We start from the raw sequence: 21,191 nt of genomic DNA, 5'->3' as shown, positions 1-21,191 counted from the left end.
GAGAGAGGGATGGATTCCTTGATGCATTCAGTAACCTTTAACGACTGCCTCCTGGGTCAGGACGGGCTTTGTACACGGCACACACACAGGGGCCTGGAGATGGATGGGGGAGCGGCGTTTGACGCTGGCACCCAATTGTTCCCGAGCGCTGGCCTTGGGCCCAGTTGGGTAGGTGGCTGAAACCTTGCCAGTTGGTCAGACTCATTCAGGCAGCACCTTTCCAGTGAGGGACTGTCCAAATGGGAAAGGTTGGGTGTGAAACACACACGCACAAGGTGCTAGTTCCAGGGGGAGAGAAAAGAGCAAAAGGGTATTTTATCTGAAAACTTAAAAGAGGTCTCAGAGACAAAGGCTTTGGAATCAGGGTGTGTGCATTTATGATGTCTTACATTCCCTGGAAAAACAACAGCATCCTGATTTGTGACTTTATTTCTTCCAACTAAGAAGTATACCGAAGGAAACAAAGAGGGAGCAACCAGAGGTGGGGGGCTCTGGGACCCAGGTTCCTGCCAGCCAGCTCAAGTTTGGGTTCCAGTCGGGGCGCAAAGCTGCTGTGTGAGCGAAATGCTGCCGTGAAGACATTCCAATGGCTTCCAGGAAGCGGCCATATGTGCTGACACGCATGTGGACAGAGCAGTCTGGCTGGCCACCTCTCAAGACTGGTGTTTCCTAGAGCTTTCCATTGGCAAATGCTGCCTCCTGGAACTGAGGGACAAAGGTTTTGAAATAAGCCCTGGTGGGAAAGGGGGAGAAAAAAAATTGTGGTTAGCGCAAACATCTTGAAAAAAAAAAAAAAAGTGCAACTCAGAGCTTTCAACCTAACTCGGAACAGTTGTTATTTATTGTTCATGCATCTTGGATTAGATTTTCCTTCCCTGCTGATGCAAAGCCCTCTGGATTTTTCCAAGGGAGATCCATACAGTTCACTGCTGTGCTATCTCTCATGGATATTTAAAGGGCCTGTACTCAGACCTTCCTGGCTGCCAATTCCTATTAGACAGCAGGACTCGGGTTCCATCTGCCCTTCCCCAGGTCAAAGCCAAGGGTCCAAGCTTCAAGCCAGAGAGTGATCAAGCCAACCATCCAGTCGTTTTCGTGATGTGAAATATCAACAACGTTGCACTTTTACTTAGGTGGATCTTTGACTTCATATAGACAGAGAGGGTCTCATAAGAGGGATTTCTAAGTGATCCACGGCCTCCATTCGTTGGCAGACGTATTTGTAGTTCGATCTACTGGAAAGAAAGCCAGGCTGGGTATCAGGAGAACGTTCCCTGGTCAGCCACAGACTAGTGACAGGGTCTGGGGCAGACCGTTTGGCTTTTCCGGCAACCGGGTTCGAATCTGGAGAAGCAGGCTCTCTGTCCAACAGCAGGAGAGGGGCACATGCCACACTGACTGTGCCAGGCACTGCCTGAGGTGCCAAGGGTTGTGAGATGACCCACATGTGGCACCTACCATGCAGGTGATCTCAGTTTAGAGAAGGAGCAGACACATAAGAAATACCAACTGCGGTGGTGAGGGCATTTATGGCAATGCCATGAGGCACCAGCCTCAGGCAACCAGTGAAGGAGGCGGTGAAGTAGCCATTTTACAGGTGTTCCAGGCAAAAGGCACAGCAGGAGCGGAGGCCTGGGGGCATGGGAGGGCTTGTCAGGAGCTGGGAACTAAACACCCTTCCGGAAGAGGAAGGGTGAGGTAGAAAGCAGAGTGAGAGGAAGCCGCAGAGGTTGCGGCGGGCACCGCGTGTGCCTGCCAGCCCTCCCGCCTGTGAGATCAGAGCAGTCACACCGGACTTATCCAGAAGTGGCTCACCTGGACCTGTGACTTGAGCTAGGAAGGGCCACCAAGACACCTGTCACCATCAGTACCACAAAGGCCTCTGTCTATGTTATTTAGGAGATGGTTCTAATAAGCTTGGCGCTCCAGGCTCCCAGGAGGTCAGAAGCCCCACATTAGGAGTCAGGGAGCTAACTTAAAGGCAGAGGGCACACCTGCTGAAGCTGAGAGAGGCAACGAGGCGAAACCCATCTGTGAGAAGAGAGCAGAGAACTGCTCAGCAGTCATGAAACGCAAACGGGTGGTTCAGTGTCGGCGGTGCAGCGTCAAACGGGTGGTTCAGCGTCGGGCGAAGAGCCCCGCACAACTCAGCAGCCCCGGGGTCGCCACTAAATCGCCTCTAAGAGCAGCCATTGATGACACCTGCCTGATCCCCTCCCCTAATGCCAAGTCACCGGAAACCCTCTTTCAAATTTCCGTGCTTTGCTGAATTTTTTCAGTCCCAGTCTCTGCAGCCTCTCTGTCACATTCATGCGTGGGCCCCTGTGTCTGGAAGCTCTCTTTCCCTGGGACATTTCACACCTAGACCCCCTCCGTCCCTCCTCCTCTCCCTCCCGCCGTCCCCTCTCCCGTACGAAGTCTCTCCTTGGCTACTCTTCCCGTCCTGCTCGCCACTCCCCTCGCTTCCTCTCAGGCTCGAAACACCCTCAGCAGAGAACCTGCCCCCCCCACCCCAAATCTGGGTCTCCAGCCCTTATTTCACTCCCAAACTTCCGGGCCCACATTTCCAACCACCTGCAGGACATTGTGGCCTGGACGTCTCTCTATAGCTCAAGTCCACACGCACTTTTTCATCAATATTACGCATGTGAAAGTGCTTCGGCCTCCTGGTACTTCTGTAACAGAACCCTCAGTTTCCACTTCTCCCTAAACCCCTGCGGTGAAGTCGTCCTGAAGTTTCTTCCTCTTCCTCCCCGGTGTCCCAACACCTGGGCTCCCTGTCCTGTTACCTTTCGCAAAACTGCTGTTTCTCCCCGGGACAAAAGGCTTACTTCGCTTTTCTGTTGCAACTAAATCAGTTCTCCTTGAATGTGGGTCTCCCTCACTACCCCGACCAAGACCCTTCATCTGCCCAAACTCGCAGCCTGGCATGCCACGATATTTACTATTTGCACTTTTCCTCGGTTACATTTTTGGGATCGTGCCTCCCCCCACCTTTGAGAAGCTAAGAAAGCTAAGGATCCTCTCCCAGAAAAACTGCAGGTAAGTCTCCTCACTGTGATGTCACATGCAGTCGGGGGACGCTGCAAGCCCCTTGAAGCCCACACACGGTCCAGGACGCTGGCCTGCACCCCCGCCCCCTCCGGCGTGGCCACCTGCTCTTCCTCACACATGCCATTTCCACCTCGGGGCTTTAGTCACGCTCAGGCCAAACGCCCTTGCCCCCATCAAGGCTTCCCTGGTCGCCAGAAGGTTCTCTCCCTGCTTGCAGATGCTCTCTGTGCTTCTGCTGGGGCACGTGTCATGTGTGCACACGGCTTGCTGGCCAGGCTGCACTGCCAGGCCTAGAAAGCAGGGGGCATGTCCCCTTCTCTGTGACCCCACAGGCCTGCCCGTACAGAGGGCCCAGTGTGGACTTCATGGCTGCAATTAAGGTAACTACCGATGGCCACCAGGTTTGCAAGAGCACGTCCCTTGCACGCTGTCGAGGAAAGTGAGAGACAGAAACCCCACAAAGCAGGCAAACGCAACGTTCAGGTTCTGAGGAAGAAAGCTATAAACCTGCCGTCCATTCTCAAACGTCTACCTATACGGACAGTTAGTGAGAAGGATAAACACCTTCCTCCATCCGCATCTTCATCCAGCCAGACCACCACCTCCTCTGAGACTCAGGACCTCAAATCCCTTTTCCACGATCATCCTTATGGGAAGGGGGACTGTGAGGAGGCAGAACAAGCCCCCGAGCTAGGGGGAGGCTGGCCGGGCGAGAGCAGCCCTGAGCTTTGTTTCCCCACAGTGAGGAGGGGCAACAAGCCCACCCTGATGCGACGCTCACACACAAGACGTGTGGGAAGGAACCTTGTCAACTGGCTGCCGCCACTCGGACGTGAGGGCCGTTCGTTCCTTCCCTGTGTTTCACCTGCTGCTATTTCCCCAGAGATATCTGCGTTTGCTGGAGGGGAGCCTGGTGGCCCTTCTTCAGAGGGTCCGATCTCGACAGGCTGCTGCCTGTCTCCGCTGCATCTGCTTTACTGCCTGAAGGACACCGTGGAGTGTGACGTACCCCAGCACCACTGGGCAGGGTGGCGTCCCTGTCCCAAGTCACAGGGGAGGACACCAGGGGCACAGGCTGTTGGTTCCAAGATAGGTACCCGATGAGGGAGTGGTGCTGGCTGCTGCTGGAACGGGCCCTGGGCACCGGGGCAGGGGCATCTCTCCCCGGCTCTCCGTCCTCAGGCCCGGCCTCACACCGGGCAAATCTCATCAGCTCAGATTTTCCTTGGAAACTTCTGGGGGAGGGGCCACACCAGTGCAAGCTCCTTAGACCGAAAGGTCTTGGCAAGAGGGAGCAAGCTTTACAGCAAGCTCTGTCCTTCTTCAGAAAGTTCTGAAGTTTCCTGTTGTGTCCTGGGCTTTCCCAGGGCAAACGGTGTGACGCCCAGGGGAAGCAGTGTGGAGAAGGGCTATTTAAAGGCATGATGCTACCAGCTGTTGTCAGTGAGTGCTGCTCAGCGCGGATCCTCACCAAGTCAGCTCAGGGAGGCGAGGAGGAAGGGGAGAATGACAACTGGCTCCCATCCATTTATAGGTTTTCTTTTGAAGTGCTGTTTTCATTTGTTTCAGTTTTTATCAGGGAAGATGGAGAGCTGCCCAGAGTATATTGCCTGCCAATGGCACTAGTTGTCTGTCACCTTTTAAAAAACGCTTTCACCCAAAGACAAAGTGTATGGTAAGCTTTAAAAGTGTAAGTGCGTTACAGGGGGGTGGGGGGAAGGTCTTCTCACGTCCCCGTTAACTGGCCAAAAGGGCCCTCGGGGAGGGAGGCCTTGAGTCAGTCAAGCTTCTCCTTCTACTCCCACTGGGAGAGACATTATCTTTAGACCAAATTAGAGCTAAATGTGCCTTAGGACAGCATAAGGCTCTGACCCTCTTCATTGATCTCAGTCCCTCTGCCCTGGGTTTTATTTATTTTTTTGGCTGCCCTGTGTGGCATGCAGGATCTTAGTTCCCCGACCAGGGACTGAACCCGTGCCCCCTGCTCTGGGAGCACAGAGTCTTAACCACTTGACCGCCAGGGAAGTCCCTTCACTCCGGGTTTTATAAGATCACAACTCCATCCAATCCCAGAGTCTCAGGCTAGCAGAATAAAACTTAAAGAACTGACCCCAGGCTGAGGCCAGGTAGGTTGTCCATGAATTGGAAGCAGGACTGGCTCCTGGCCTCAGCTCACAGGCACAGCAGGGGTGGAGTAGACAGACCGCTGAGGCCAGGAATCAGGGTGCTGGGCTGCTCAGCAGGTCTACTTTACTGGGCCTTGGGTCCAGGAGTAAGTCTCTTCCCTTCTCTGGGCACCAGATCCCTCATCTTCGAGGCAGGGAGCTGTGCCTGATGATCTCCAAGGCCCTGCAGGCTGGAGGCTGTGAAGGACAGGCAGTGTGGGCTCGAGGCCTGGCCCTGCTCTTTACTGGCTGTACCACCTGGGCAAGTGAGTCACCGGTTTAGCTTTACTTTCTTCAACTATAAGAGGTGAGCCATGACGCCTACCTTAAAGGATAGTCCTCATGAGGATTAAATGAGATGTTCCATGTAAGCACTTGGCCTGGCACCTGGCAAACTAGTTGATCAATAGGTGTCAACTGTTACCGTGGGGACCCAGCTGGGTCTGAGGGGGAGAGGCGGACAGCCAGGGCATGTGTGGCTGCAGAAGAGGAAACCCTTATGTGGATGGAGAGGTCCTATGGTCCTTGCTCCTGGTTCATCCTTTCCCCTGGGCCTTCTTGGATCGTTTTTCACGTATCGTATTGAGCTGGCAGCTGGAGGCACAGAGGTGGTCAGCCTCAGGATCGGACACCCAGCCAAAGTCATTGGGACACTGCGCACCTCTTGAAATGCAGCCCGGAGCTGCGGGAGACGTGCTTGTGGTACCAGCGGGAGACACCCGCGCCCCGGCCGGCTTCTGCTTGAGCTGCTGCGTGTGCTCCTGTGCGTGGCTCTGGTCAAAAGCTTGGTCGGTGGGAGGTCGCAGCCTTGGACTAGATGGATGTTTAAGAATCATGTGGCTCTGGCTACCCCAGATGGGGGTATTGAAGTGGGCCCAGTCCTCAGACAGACCTTCTTCTGTCCAGGTCAACAAGTATTATAAAGGGCAGGCAGTGGGGCAAGTGAAAGAGCACTGAGCCATGAGGCAGAAGACATGGGCTCTAGTGCAGGCCCTGGCTCGTTGGGTCATCGGGAGCTGGGCCTCAGTTTCCTCACCTCTAACAGGAAGATGGATACTGGGCAATCTCTAAGTGCCACCCAGTGATGGTTCTGAGATACCCACGTGACCTTGAGCAAGCCACTTAACCTCTTTGTGTCTTGACTCTTCACCTGTTCAATGAAGGCACCAGCCAAGCCCAGGCCCCAATGCACCGCAGGTGATGGTGGTGAGGGGAGACGGTGGTTGCCTTAGCTGGGATGCTTTTTCACAAACATGGCAGAGCTCCGAGCAGATGTTCAGGGAACCACAGGCAGTTGGTGAGAGGGAAGGAAGGCCTGTTCCTCTAAGCCATGTCTGCCCTCCAACTGAGAGGTCCAGACTCAGGGAGCTCAAACTAAGTTGTCAGGGGAAACAATGCCTGGAAAATCCAATCATCTATGTGTGTTCTGGGGAAGGGGCTCTGGGGGCACTAAAGAGAGTGGTGACAGGGAGCTGTCAGGAAGATCCTCAGAGGCCTTGAGATGAAGGCAGTTAGGAAACTTTCTTCAACAAGTCTCATCAAAAGGGATTTTCCCCACTGGAATTATAGGTCTTGATTTATTCAATGGACCTTTTCAAAAGAACAAAAATCCATGCAGTCAACATCTGAACAATTGAATCAGTAGGGTTTTAAGAAAATGAAAACAAAAACAGAATAAAAAGCCCTAAGAGGTTGGAGACTCCGGGGAAAGAGGAAGGAAGCCCATAAACCAGATTAAACATTGCACAGGTGGCACTTGCAACACTGTCGCCTGGGGCAGGAGTCAAGGTCCCATTTTGCAGGTGAGAAAACAGACGCTGAGCGAGTTTAGTTAAGATACACCCTGAGGGCTTCCCTGGTGGCGCAGTGGTTGAGAGTCCGCCTGCCGATGCAGGGGACACGGGTTCGTGCCCCGATCCCGGAAGATCCCACATGCCGCGGAGCGGCTGGGCCCGCGAGCCATGGCCGCGGAGCCTGTGTGTCCGGAGCCTGTGCTCCGCAACGGGAGAGGCCACAGCAGTGAGAGGCCCACGTACAGCAAAAAAAAAAAAAAAAAAAAAGATACACCCTGAGCCCAGTGCCAGCGGAGCCCATCTTGCTGCGGGAGCACCACCTCAAGGAAGAGACCCTGTGATCTTGCCGCCTTTAGCCTCACATACTTGGGGCCTTTTATTTGGCAGGAGCCTAAACAATTGCTCTCTTCCCAAACTGCACTCAGTAGGCTCTTTCTGGAATTCCCAAATGCTTTTCTCTGGGCAACGTAAGATGAGCCTTACGATGCTTGCGGAGTCAGGCGGGGGTGGCGGTGGATAGGGCAGGCTGGGAGGAGAGGTTCGGGGACACGGACCTCCTCGTCAGGAAATCAAGGACACACAAATCAAGTCAGAATTCATTTTTGCAAATAGAGGCAAGTTCCCAAACGTCTAAGGCTCCTTTCTTTTTCCAATTTTCTTCTGCAGCTGTGACTTCAACTGGCACATGTTTTTAATCAGTCATAAGCAAGCCGACTGTGGTCTGAAAATCAAAGCAGTCCTGTAAATAGTGTAAGACAAGTCCCACTAATCAGCCTTGTGGTCTTGCCTTGTCCTCATTGTCCCGAACGGCCACTGTAAATACTGACTCATGTGGGGTTACTGTCCCCGTGGCAAAGGGGTCATCCTTATAATAGAATCTCTATAGAGAGACCCAGTTCTGCCTCAATGCCTGTCACCCCAAACCCTCCAAAGGCCACTGTGAAGACGGCCCATCCAACTCTGGGCGCCTTGGTAAGCAAGTGCCTGGCACGATGGGAGCTTATTTTGTAGCTGTGCCCTGAGCGATGTCAGCCTGGCTGCTGGTATGGGCTTTAGGAACAAACAAGTGGTTGTAACTGGTTCATGTACACAGTCTTCCTAAATGTGCCAACCCTTGAGCAGGCCTGGTTCATTTTTAAGGGGTCCAAGATCGCAAAACAAGGAAATGAACATGCTTGAGATGCAAAGGCTTGATATCATACCGAGAACACAGTATCACACGCTCACAGCTTCGGGCAGAGGCCCTCGCCCTCGGCTGGAATCAATCTCCCCTCTGCTGGGTTCCATGGCACAGTGGCCTCCAACCTCAGGCCCAGCCATGGTCCGCCTTGAGTTTGAGATGTTAGACTGGTGTCTAGGCTCTGTCTTACACAGCTCGGGCTCCTTGCCCGTGAGAAGGCTGAGACCGTAGTCTCAGTATGTGTTGAATTAAATAAAATGCTGTTTTAGGAGGACTTCAACAAACAATCAACTGGGATCCATTTCTAGACATCAAAGTATTGGGATGAAATCTGGCTCCTTCTAAATCATAGGGTATTTGTCAATGCACACTGAAATGATCACAATTACCTAGTGGTTCTTTCTCCTTCTGAGACTCTCCGAGGAGGCCTCCTGGAGCCGGGCCAGTTCCTCTGGCGCTTGAGCAGCGTGCAGCCAGCTTCTGCAACTGCAGGGCCAGGCCTTGCTCAGGAGTTGGGGTGGGGGGTTGTAGTTGCCTCTGCTCCCCGGGCACCCCCTGCTGCAGTGTCTGAGGGGAGGAGGCCACGTGGGCCAACTGGCCAAATGAGAGGGAGAGGCAGGGTAGTCTTCGTGGGCTTCCCCAGCCGCAGGGCTGCCTTCCTCCCCTGGGCTCCCAGCTCTGTCTGCAAGCCTCTGTCACAGTCCAGCCATCCCCCGACATCCCACTAGAAGCTCCTTCATGGCAAGCCCCGCTGCTCATATTCAGGCATCTCTGCAGCCCAGCTTCAAGTCTAGAGCCCGACGCACAGCAATTCAACAAACATTTCTCAAACGACTGTGAAAGCTTGGCTTATTTAAAGATGTACTTTAGAATTATAAAATTTTATAACAGAAAGAAATCTTAGCGGCCATATAGTCCGATCATTACAGGGAAGGGAAAACTAAGGGCTGGAGAAGTTGATGGTCCCTCTCATATGGCCTAGCTTTTCTCTGGAAGCCCCTTGAGGGCAAAATTCGGTGGTGGTTCACCCTTAGTGCCCTATGGTGCTCACCTTCCTTAGGGCCTGACAGTAGGAATGAATGAATGAATGAATGAATGAATGCATGGCTGGCCCAAGGGGCTGCCTTAAGGCCCCAGAGCTGGTCGGCAGAATCTGAGCCCATCCTCCCTGTCTCCTTACTCTCAGGCTGATGCTCTTTCCGTCATGAACCTGCTTGATGCGAAGCTGGGAGGAGGGGGCAGCAGCGTGGCCACTAGGAAAGGCCGGCCCCCCTCTCCCCCCCGGCGGGGGGTGTCAGCTGAGATGATGCAGTGCACCTGGCTGGGCTAAGGCTAGGGCGGAGAGTGGGTAGGTGGGGCTAAGGAATATGGTGCTGCCTGAGGCCTGGGACCCCAGAGCACAGCCACCACCCTCTGTCCACCTTGTCTCACCATCTGCGCCTGCCTGGTGTGCCTCGGATGGCAGGTGCCTTGGCAACGGGCATCTCATGTTCTCTGCTGGCTCTGCCCAGGGCCGCACAGGTGGGAGCTCAGCCCCGGCTCTGCTGGTGGCCCTGCAGATGCCTGTGGAGGGTGCTGGGATCTCCTACTCACGCAGCTCACCTGCGCTGGACTGCTGGGGGGAAGCCGCCGCCTGTCTGAGGGCGGTGAGTCACTGTCAAAATCACAGATTACCCTCCCCCCCTTAATCAGCAACAGGGGAAAAACCAAAGCATGGCCCTCAAAGAGGAAGTGCTTGGGGTCCCAGGCGAGCTGACCGTGCATAGTGTGGGGCCTGGTCATGCCCCAGCGGGGATGGTGCCTCCAGGCTTCCGCTCAGCATCGCCAGGCATCGGCCTGCACACGACAGTGCCGGACCCCCAAAGGGCTTAGAGAACGCTTAGGAGATCAACTCTCTGGAGCATGAAACAATCTTCTCCCCCCCAGAGAGTTTCTCTGGGGCTTTTAAGTACTGCTTGCCTGGTTGTAAACTGGGTTTCTCCCAACAGACTCTCAGCATCTAGAGGCTGAAGCTCTGTCTCCCAGCGCAGCTCAGGCCCCTGCCTGCTGCCTTTTAAGTGCAGCCCCTGGTCACGCCCACACTCTGGGTGTTTGCCCTCCTAGCTGGGTGCTCACAGATACCCCTTGAAGATCTGGGGGAGGGGCAGCAAGGACGGCCATGGTCCCTCTTCAGTCTAATCCCCCCGCCCAGCAGCTGAAACGATACTCCCAGACGCCTGGCTCTCTGGGCTCACAGATGGAAAAGCAGCAATTCCAAAAGAAGAAACTACTGGATGGGAGAGGACATCTGAGGCCTACCCTCCCTGCTGCAGTGCAATGGCCTTAATGGGAACTTCAGGTGGGCTCCTGGGCTGGGAGTGTGGGCAAGTTCCACAGCAGGCTGGCAGGAGGCAGAACTTCTGCAGGTGGAGGGTCCTATGGGTCCTCTCAACCATGCTGAGGTTCACGGCAAAGATGGGGAGGGGCGCAGAAGCAGAGCTCACCTGCCCTGCAGGCCCGCAGGGCTCACTCCACCCTGCACGAGCACAGGGCCCGGCACGTGCTGGCGACAGCTAGCTGTGTGGCCATGTGCCAGTTACAGAGAGGGAGGGAGGGGGGAAAGGCCTGGAAGGAAAGGAAGGACATACATACAACGTGGATAAATGATATCCACACATGGTATGAAACAGGCTTGTTCAAACAATAGGTGGAATCCATTAGTGGGTTGTGAAATCAACCTAGTGGGTCCTGACCAGCATTAAAATAAAACGAAATCAAAATCAGAGTACATCACATGTGGCAAGTAGAATTTTTTTGTGTGAAACTTTTGTGGATGTAAAATAAATGTCTTCCTGTGGATTGTGGTAAAAAAAAGTCTGGAAGCCAGGAGTATAAAGGAAGGGAGGTGCCTACTACATGCTCGACTTCACGCTGTTTGTTTTCATCTATACTAGTTTACGTTTACTCCTCCTAATGGGACTACTACCACGCAGGTATTAGTACAGGTTCCCCCACCATCTGAAAGTAGAGCATTCCTATGAAACCTTTCGAAATGGCATAAAGCGAAGAAGCAATTAACTTAGGACACATATTGCTAACAGATGCAAAAATAAAATGAGACAAAGCAAGATGCTCACAGACACAGTTCAAAGCTATGGTGGCCTGATGCTGAGATGCCGAGTGTGGTTCCTGGGGAAGGAGCTTGGCGGCGCCACTCTGGCTGCTCGGGGTGCACTCTGCCTCAACAAGGGCTTGCCACAAAACAAACGCTGAATGCTATTTTTGCTTTTTGCCTTTTTTGATAAAAGTGAAAATCCTCTTTGGATGTCTTTTAGTTACTGAAAACAGGTACTAATGTAGGTCTTTAGTAAAAGCAAAGTGGGGCTTCCCTGGTGGCGCAGTGGTTCAGAGTCCGCCTGCCGATGCAGGGGACACGGGTTCGTGCCCCGGTCCGGGAAGATCCCACATGCCACGGAGCGGCTGGGCCCGTGAGCCATGGCCGCTGAGCCTGCGCGTCTGGAGCCTGTGCTCCGCAACGGGAGAGGCCACAATAGTGAGAGGCCCGCGTACCGCAAAAAAAAAAAAAAAAAAAAGCAAAGTGGCATAAAGCGAACTTTCAAAAAGTGGGGGACACCTATATCTTTATTTTTGCCAATGAGAAATCTACAATTCAGAGATGCAAAGTAACTTTTCTAAGATCACACAGCTAATAGGTGGCAATGCTATTTATGATTCCAGAGCTGCTTGACTCCAAAGAGCACATTCTTTCCACAATGCCATGATTTCCAGTGGAAAAGGTGCTGGCAGCTGAGTGCAGAGACTAGGCCTCCCCCTCGGGATCTGCTGTGTGACACTGAATCACTCCTCCATTTCCTCATCCACACAACGAAGGCACGGGAGAGGTGATTTCTAAATTTCTTTGATTTGGTGATCCTCCCCCTCCCAAACATCATTTTAGGCATATCTCATTCTCCTTCATTAAAACTCCGTAAAATTGGACTTCCCTGGTAGTGCACTGGTTAAGAATCTGCCTGCCAATGCAGGGGACACGGGTTCGATCCCTGGTCTGGGAGGATCCCACATGCCACAGAGCAACTAAGCCCATGTGCCACAACTACTGAGCCTGCGCTCTAGAGCCCGTGAGCCACAACTACTGAAGCCCGCTCACCTAGAGCCCGTGCTCTGCAACAAGCGAAGCCACTGCAATGAGAAGCCCGTGCACCGCAAAGAAGAGTAGCCCCTGCTCGCCGCAACTAGAGAAAGCCCGTGCATAGCATTGAAGACCCAATGTAGCCAAAAATAAAAATAAATTATTAATTAATTTTTAAAAGGAAGGTGCTTATGTTTTTAAAAAACAAAAACAAAAAAACTCCATAAAACTGGAATTGCCAATGGCCCAGTAATGAATGTTGAGGGCTCCTTACTGCCAACTCCCATTACACCTAAGTTTGTTCTTACAAACCCCCCTAAATGGCCCTCCCTCTTGTAGGTCTGTGTGTCCAGAGGTGGTGACTGGTATCTTTAGCTCTCATTTAGGGACCTGCATTGGGTGACTTTTCAGTAGAATTATGACTGTGATAACAAGGGATGAAAGGGATGAACTTGACCTCCCTCTCACTTGTCCACCTGGGTCCTGGAAGTATTAATGCACCCTACAGAAGAACAAGGCCTAGTCTGAATGTCTGGGAGAAGGAAAAGAAGGGCACGTGCAATTCACACAAGTGCACATGGGAGGCACCATAAATGTTCTCTAAATAACGAGCCCCAGAAGAGCAAAGCATACCCGGAAGGTTCCTTTAACAGTAAAGTCATCTGTCATCTTAAAACTCTCCAGGGTTGTTGAGAAGTACCATGTCTGTAAAGTACTATAAAATGGGAGGTATTATTACCCTGACATAATCAAGCTTGAGTTGTGATCCTGGCTGTGCTTCTCACTTGCTATGTGACCTTGGATGAGCCACTTCACCTCTCCGTACCCCAAATACCTCATCTGTAAAGTGAGGGGATGGCTTCTGAGCTTACTTCCAAGTCTAACATACAGTCATCCCCTGGTATTCGCAGGAGACTGGTTCCAGGACCCTTGCGGATACCAAAATTCAAGGATGCTCAAGTCGTTATATAAAATGGCATAGTAGGGCTTCCCTGGTGGCACAGTGGCTAAGAATCCACCTGCCAATGCAGGGGACACGGGTTCAAGCCCTGGTCCAGGAAGATCCCACATGCCATGGGGCAACTAAACCTGTGCTGAACCTGCGCTCTAGAGCCTGCGAGCCACAACTACTGCGCCTGCGCTCTACAGCCCACAAGCCACAACTACTGAGCCCGCGTGCCACAACTACTGAGGCCCGTGCGCCTAGAGCCCGTGCTCCACAACAAAGAGAAGCCACCGCAATGAGAAGCCCCCGCACCACAACAAAGAGTAGCCCCTCTTTGCTGCAACTAGAGAAAGTCCATGCATGGCAACGAAGACCCAACGCAGCCAAAAATAAATAAATAAAATAAATAAATTCATATTAAAAAGAAACGGCATAGTAGTTGACCCTCCATATCTTTGGATTCTGCAGCCTTGTATTCAAACAACTCTGGTTTTTGATTCTCCGCTGGTTGAATCCGCGGATATGGAACATGCAGATACGGAGATCCGACTGTATTTGCATATGACCTATGCACATCTCCCGTATACTTTAAATCATCTCTAGATTACTTAAATACCTAATACAATGTAAATACTATGTAAATAGTTGTAAATACAATGTAAATGCTCCGTACATAGCTGCTGTGTCTAGCAAATTCAAACTTTGCTTTTTGGAACTTTTTGGAATTTTTTCTTTGAATATTTTTTTTCTTTGAATATTTTTGAAATATTTTCCGGATGTGGAACTCACGAGACATGGAGAGCCAGAAACAGCTTCTTTAGCGGAAGCAGTAATTTAATAAATGACCTCTCCCTGTGCTTTGCTAAAGGAGTTCGCTCCTTAATAAGCACTATCAAAGGCATGGCAAGAGGTTTCTATCTATCTCCCTTTTGTCTCCGGATCTGACTTAGGACCCCAAGAACGGAGGCCAGCATCCATCCTTCAGACCAGCAGACAACCAGACATTCACTCACTCATGCCGACCCAGCTCCTGAGCTAGACAAGGGCTGGTTTCTGCAGGGCGCAAGGGATGAATCTGAGTAAGGCCTGGCCCTCAGGGGACACACAGGCCCTGGACTCCCAGACAGACTGCTGCCGGCTCACCCTGGGTGGGAGTTGGATGGCTTCACTTCACAGTCGGGGGCCGAGCCCTCCTCCGCTGGCTCCTTCTTCCTGCTATTGCTCTGGAACAACCAGAACAAACTTTCTGCCTGGAGTTGGCTTTCGTTTCTGCTCAGAGCTCTGCCAGGCCATTAGCCAGCAGGCCAGACGTCTAGCACTTTTAATGACAATAATAATAATTTGCATTTATACAAGGTCTTTCATCGGGGAATCTTAAAGTGTTTTACAAACAATAATTAATTTTCCTTGGCAATTCTGGGAGCCAGCTCTGTAGGAGCCCCTTTGCTTTGCAGGTAAAGGGTACTTTCCTGAACCATGCAACATTTGGGGGGCCTCCCTATCTACCCACAACCTACCCACACTCAAGGCCTGGCATAAGCCTCAGGCCCTCCGCAGAGCCTGCAGCACCTGTAAGAGTTATAATGTTTTTCCTTCTCCTGAACTGGAATTTGTCCCCTGGGAACCCCTACCCATGGGGCCTCCTTTTGCCTTCTGGAACAAAACAATCCTACCTAAACTGCCTGGGGTTGCTGTCCCTTGTATACACGTTGTTTACCTCTGCGGTCACCCTTGGGCGGAGCTTTGTGGCTCAGTCTCGCCGAGGTTCCGTGAGGCCTTGTGAACTGAATGGTGGGAGCAGCTGAGGCCTCCACCGTGTGCTCTGAGCTCCAGGGCCAGGCTGACTTCCTGGGCAGGAGCTCCCCGGGTGTTACTGGCTCTGGAGCCGTGGGTCTGTCCATCTTTAAATGCAGCTCTTTAGATGTTTCCCCCTCTGTGTAGACACAGGAGGCTTCCTGCATTCATTTCTGGGGGCTGCACCTCAGGGACCCAGAAATACCCTAAATTTCTGTTGAATGGCTGAATGACAATGAATGAATAGCCTTCTTTCCTAAATCGATCATCTTAAGTCTAGGCAATAACTGTCAATTGTTAAGGACGGGTTTTTGGAGACCAAGCCAGACAACAACCTCTTTAGTTCTTCTTTTTTCTTAAAAAAAATTTTTTTTATCCCTTATCAGAATAAATACTTGGTGCTACACTTGAGAAAAGGATTCATTGACTGCTGAGCTGGAAACCCACACAAGGACAGGAGCTCCATGCCCCTCCTCCTCTCCCAGGGGTTAGAGACACGGGAGGACTCGGCACTGGGGGGCAGGGGGGCGGGGGCAGAGGGGCGAATGGAATCCTTTGCTAAGGTGATTTCAAAAAGCTAGACCTTCTGGGGAAACCAACAACTCCCTTGAGTGACTTCTGGGTCCTTGCTGGTAGCTTTATGCCTGAAAAGACACCGGCCCTCCCTCAGCCAAGAGTACATTGTTTGGGTGAGATTTTTCTCACAGTGGCTTGCCATGGAAGGAATTCCGAGCATGCATCAAAGGCCGTTGTTCTCCTAAAACCCTTGTGAACATGAGGTTTGGCTTGTGGTGATAGAGCCTCATTTTGCTCTGATTTCACATGATTCCCACTTACTGGTCTAGAATCAGGGGTGATCATTTTTGGCTTGGATTTGGCCTGGCTTATGGACCTGGGGGAGGCTTGGGAGGAGAAAAGTGGGCTAGAGAGGAAATCTGCTAGTGTCATTCTGTGGCAAGGGAACATTTGGAATCAGAGGGAACTGAACTCAAACATGGGTCTGTCAGTTGGTGGCTGTGTGTCTCGGGGAAGTCACACTTACCCTCCCCGAGTCTCCATGTATTTCTCTCTGATGGGCCCAAAGGACCCGTGCTACGGTTGTCAGGCAACAGTGCCAGCACACAGTAGGAACTCAAACCAGAGTAGCTTCCTTTCCTCCCAACCTCCCCTCCTATCGCCTAGCTGTGGAACTCCTGTTTCACTTTAATTTAACACACATTTATAGAATAGCTCCTCTTTACAGGAGGGCCTGGAGCACCGGGGACACTGCCTGAAAGTACCTGCACCGAGTAGGCATTTAACAGTTGTTGGATAAGTAAATGAACTAACTTGATCCTTGGTATTTTACAGTTTATAATATGTTTTTAAAAATAACCTCATTTTGAAAAGGGAACCCTCCTGCACTTTGGTGGGAATGTAAATTGATACAGCCACTATGGAGAACAGTCTGGAGGTTCCTTAGAAAACTAAAAATAGAACTACCATACAACCCAGCAATACCACTACTGGGCATATACCCTGAGAAAACCATAATTCAAGAAGACACATGCACCCCAATGTTCATTGCAGCTCTATTTACAATAGCCAGGACATGGAAGCAACCTAAGTGTCCATCAACAGATGAATGGATAAAGAAGATGTGGCACATATATACAATGGAATATTACTCAGCCATAAAAAGAAATGAAATTGAGTTATTTGTACTGAGGTGGATGGACCTAGAGTCTGTCATACAGAGTGAAGTAAGTTAGAAAGAGAAAAACAAATACCGTATGCTAATGCATATATATGGAATCTAAAAAAAAAAAAAAGGTTCTGAAGAACCTAGGGGTAGGACAGGAATAAAGATACAGACATAGAGAATGGACTTGAGGACACAGGGAGGGGGAAGGGTAACCTGGGACGAAATGAGAGAGTGGCATGGACATATATACACTGCCAAATGTAAAATAGGTAGCTAGTGGGAAGCAGCCACATAGCACAGGGAGATCAGCTCAGTGCTTTGTGACCACCTAGAGGGGTGGGATAGGGAGGGTGGGAGGGAAACGCAAAAGGGAGGGGATATGAGGATATATACATATGTATAGCTGATTCACTTTGTTATAAAGCAGAAACTAACACACCATTGTAAAGCAATTATACTCCGATAAAGATGTTCAAAAAAAAACTTCATTTTAATGCAAGCAACAGTCATGTGTGAAATAGATAGCATTACTCTACTTCCACTGTACACATGAAGAAACAGGCTTGGAGAGAGTAGGTAACCTACCCAAGGTCAGGTGCATGGTAAAGGCAGAGTGGGGTTCAGATATGAGCCAGTGCCCTGCGACAGCACACTGCCAGCCCCGGAGGGCCTTCTGTGGCCACAGGCTTGGAGCAGGAAAGGCATGGCTCTGGTGCACCCACGTTCCACTAGAAGGGTCCTTCTGAGCGCTGCTCCCCACCCCATATCTGGCCATAACCTCTGCAGCTAAAGGTGTGGGGCATCATCATGCATCTGGTGACTTGGAACAGTAAAATTTTTAAATTGGGAACATTTGCTAACTGGGAGATTTCTTTCTCTTAGGCCCTGGGGCTCTGGTCCAAAACTAGTGTACAGGGCTATTCCCCAATGTCAACTTCATGGGCTCCCACCACCCTTCCCTACGGGGTGCCGCCACACTGATGCCCACACTCCACCCACTCTCCTCCTGGTCGCATCTTTCTAGGGCACAGAGAGAAGTGCTCTAGTCCACAGGACTCTAACTGCTTCTTAGCACAGCGCTCTGCACGGTTAAGGGGCTCAGAACAGTGACTAAGTACATTCCTTCTTATTCCCAGGAACCTTTTAAGATCCAAGAAAGGGAACAGGAAGTAGATACTGAATCCTAGGCTACTCCGGGCTCCCAACCTCTTTTTCTTCCCAATCCTCTGGCCTCTGGACTGCTGGGAACCGCTGATAGATGCAGAATGAAAAGGGTAGGTTAGGAATCTTTCAAAATTTGCCCACATGGCCGGCCGGCCCCAGTACAATTTCCAATGTGAGTTGAGAGGTGGAAACCAGATCTGACCACAAAGCTGTCTCACCCACAGAGAGTTCATAACAGCCTTCTGAAAACCATGCTGACAACACGCCCTGCAGAGGAGGGTGTCCTGGCGGAATGTCGTCACCGCGCACACTGGGCGACGTGTAACCCAGCGCCTGGGGAGTGAGGTCAGTCCCCACCGTCATGAGCTCGTCTGCTCTGGCCCTCTTAGCACATTTCTTTGTGCTGCTAGCATATTACCTCTGAGATCTAACTCTGTGGAAAATTATGTGCATTCCTTAAGCGGAGCCAGTTTTAGGTCAGAAGTTGGCAAAGAAGAGCCAGGACTTGGGCTCTCCAAAATAAGCACCTCAACTAGATCAGGGCCCTTGGTGCAGCTGGGGGAGGACCATGTTTTTGTGCTCCCAGCCCCAGGGCTCTGAGCCACCCCGCACTGTGGCACTGCTGAGGGGATGGGTATTACTGGGCGTGCGGGGGACCAGCCCAGGCTGCTGTAGTCTCAAAAACCAAGGCCAAGCAGAGTTAACCTGTTGTTGGTCAGCAAGGCCCTGTGAGAGGAGCCCCCCCACCCCAGACTTCTAAGATGCCAGGTAGCAGGAGTGGCTGCTCCACTGGGTAGGGCAGCATCTGCTCCGCACCAAGGAGTCTGGCCAAACGAGCAAGTGGGGGCTGAAATCCAGTCCCTGCCCATTTACTCAGCTGTGTGTTCGCCCAGGGCTAGATGCCTAGAGAAAGCGGGAAGTTTTTCTTACCCAAAGCTATTAGCCAAGTCTGCACCAACCCAAAGGGGCACCTTTTTCTAGTCTGCACAAAAGTTCTTTATAGGCCAGGGTGGCCTTGACTGGAGGACCATGCAGTTCTGTGCTTTGGATCCCCTATTATGCCCTGGGAACGTGGGTATGGGATGCATGTCACTGGGATGCAAATTTTATGTTAGAATCTTGTTTGGACTGGCACCAGGGGAAGAAGATTAAAACGATTAGTTCTTCCCTTGTCTCTGCATTTTTCAAGGCTTCTTCCTGTTTTTCTCACCATGGCCACCAACCTACCTTGCCACTTTGAGCTTTCCTGCCCCATCTCACTGCTCAGACTCAGAGACAGGCAAACACAAACAGCGGGTGGGATGGGTCCAGGCAGCCACACAGGTTCTCAAGGCAGCATTTGGCTCCCTTTCCTACCATAGTTATCAAGCAGATGAATCAGTGTTCTCCTCCACGTGGGTACAGACGGGTGTCCCACCTTGAACCATGCCACTGAATTCAGTCAGACCTATACAGCTGGGGTGTCTTTTTACCAAAATTGGTGGACACCAAGGACGCCAGAGCCCTCAGACCAATAAACGAATACAGACATACAGCAAACTAAACTATAAAAACACAGCAGAATAAGCCCCCTCCTTTTGTAGATTTCAGCAACCTCAAGGCGTGCTTTGCATTGTATCTACTGCAGGGAAGAGAGAGGCCCCCTTCTAGTTAGCCCCTTATTAGGTGCTTCAGGGGCTTGTGCTGTAAAAGAACTGCATGAGTTCAAAAGTCATAGAAAGTTGGATTTGAAAACCCTAAAGGTCATCTAATCCACAGGGGTTGGCAATGTTTTCCTGTAAAGGGCCAGACAGCAAGTATTTTCAGCTTTGCAGGCCATATACCCTGTCTCTGCAATTCAACTCTGCCCTTGGAGTGACAGCAGCCATGTGCGATATGTAAATGAATGGGTGGGGCTGTGTTCCAATAAAATTTTATTTATAAACACAAGCAGCTGGCTAAACTTGCCCTGGGGCTATAGTTTGTCAATTCTTTACCTGTCCAACCCCTCTATTTGCAGAAAAGAAGTGAAGTGGCTCCTTCCCAGTCACAGGACCCACCTGAGACCATCCAAGACCAAGACCCTGGGGGAGGAACAGAGATGCTGCTGCAGGCCTCAGAGCCACCAGTGCGGAAGGCCAAAGTAGCCACTGGGATAATTGGAGATTTTGACTCACACATTCAAGTTCTCCAGAGAGGACCAAACTACAAGTGGAAAATCACAGGTTGAAATCTAATGGGACTGGGAAAGACAACCCACGTATAGAGCTCGGCTTGCAGAGACGTAACCATCGGTTATATCCTCATAAGTATATGTTGCTAACGTTCATTCATCAGTTAAATTCAGGCACTGTCTTAAAATGTCTCTGGTGAAGGGCTGGAAAAAACGGGAAACAAGGACCTGGCAAGCCACTGGCACTTGCCTGTGAACAATATGAGGAGAAAACAGCAACTTCATTTTTTCCAGTCAGCAGCTAGTCAAACATCAAACAGTACAGAAATGGTCAGAAAGGACAGACCCTCTCGTCCAGAGCCGAGAACAGGTTGTTTCAGCTGTCAAGCATTTTCAAAACAAGTTTTCTTGGTCTCATGACGGCCTGTGGCAAGAACAAGCAAATAAAAAAAGTGCAAGACCCCCTGATGGCCGCTCCGGGCTTCCACGTGGGCCGGCTCTGCCCGCACGGCCAGGTTTGCTTTCCGAGAGTGGTCTTAGGGCTAATGCCACCTCGCCAGTGACACCACTGAGTAAAGGGCTCCTCTAAGAACTCTCTGGCATCCAGATAATCATTCTAGTCTGACGGGAATAGGTCAAAGGCACTCTTAAACCCAAGGGTGCTATACTGCTCCAACCTACGCCCTGCTTTGTTTTAATTTTCACCTCCTGTTACGTGGACAAATTAGTCCTCTGAAAGCGAGGTTAAAAGCCCTCTGCTTTGGGGCCTCCCTGGTGGCGCAGTGGTTGAGAGTCCGCCTGCCGATGCAGGGGATACGGGTTCGTGCCCCGGTCTGGGAGGATCCCATATGCCGCGGAGCGGCTGGGCCCGTGAGCCATGGCCGCTGGGCCTGCGCGTCCGGAGCCTGTGCTCCGCAACGGGAGAGGCCACAACAGGGAGAGGCCCGCATACCGCAAAAAGAAAAAAAAAGCCCTCTGCTTTGAGATGGATTTTTCCATCTCAACCGCGGAACACTTGGTCAGGGTGGGGCAAAGGGATCAGCAAGAAGGCACTGCTGGGGAGAAGGGCTGAGATCAAGCTGGTCTAGAAAGTGCCATGAACCCCGCACCAGTAGTGATCTTGCTCTTAG

The 21,191-nt window shown here is 51.4% G+C and overlaps 1 protein-coding gene across 1 annotated transcript in view; it reads right to left on the bottom strand.

The window, feature by feature from the left end:
• Positions 1-411: 411 nt before the first annotated feature.
• BABAM2 (BRISC and BRCA1 A complex member 2) overlaps positions 412-21,191 on the bottom strand; it is a 454,460-nt gene continuing 433,680 nt past the window's right edge. Inside the window, exon 12 of the mRNA XM_060117521.1 lies at positions 412-733. Coding sequence (XP_059973504.1) covers positions 670-733 — 64 coding nt within the window. The 3' untranslated portion in view covers positions 412-669. The remainder of the gene's footprint in view (positions 734-21,191) is intronic.

This window comes from Mesoplodon densirostris, chromosome 14, assembly GCF_025265405.1.
Source record: "Mesoplodon densirostris isolate mMesDen1 chromosome 14, mMesDen1 primary haplotype, whole genome shotgun sequence".
NCBI lineage: Eukaryota > Metazoa > Chordata > Mammalia > Artiodactyla > Ziphiidae > Mesoplodon > Mesoplodon densirostris.
This window is presented reverse-complemented; position numbering and strand designations above follow the sequence as displayed.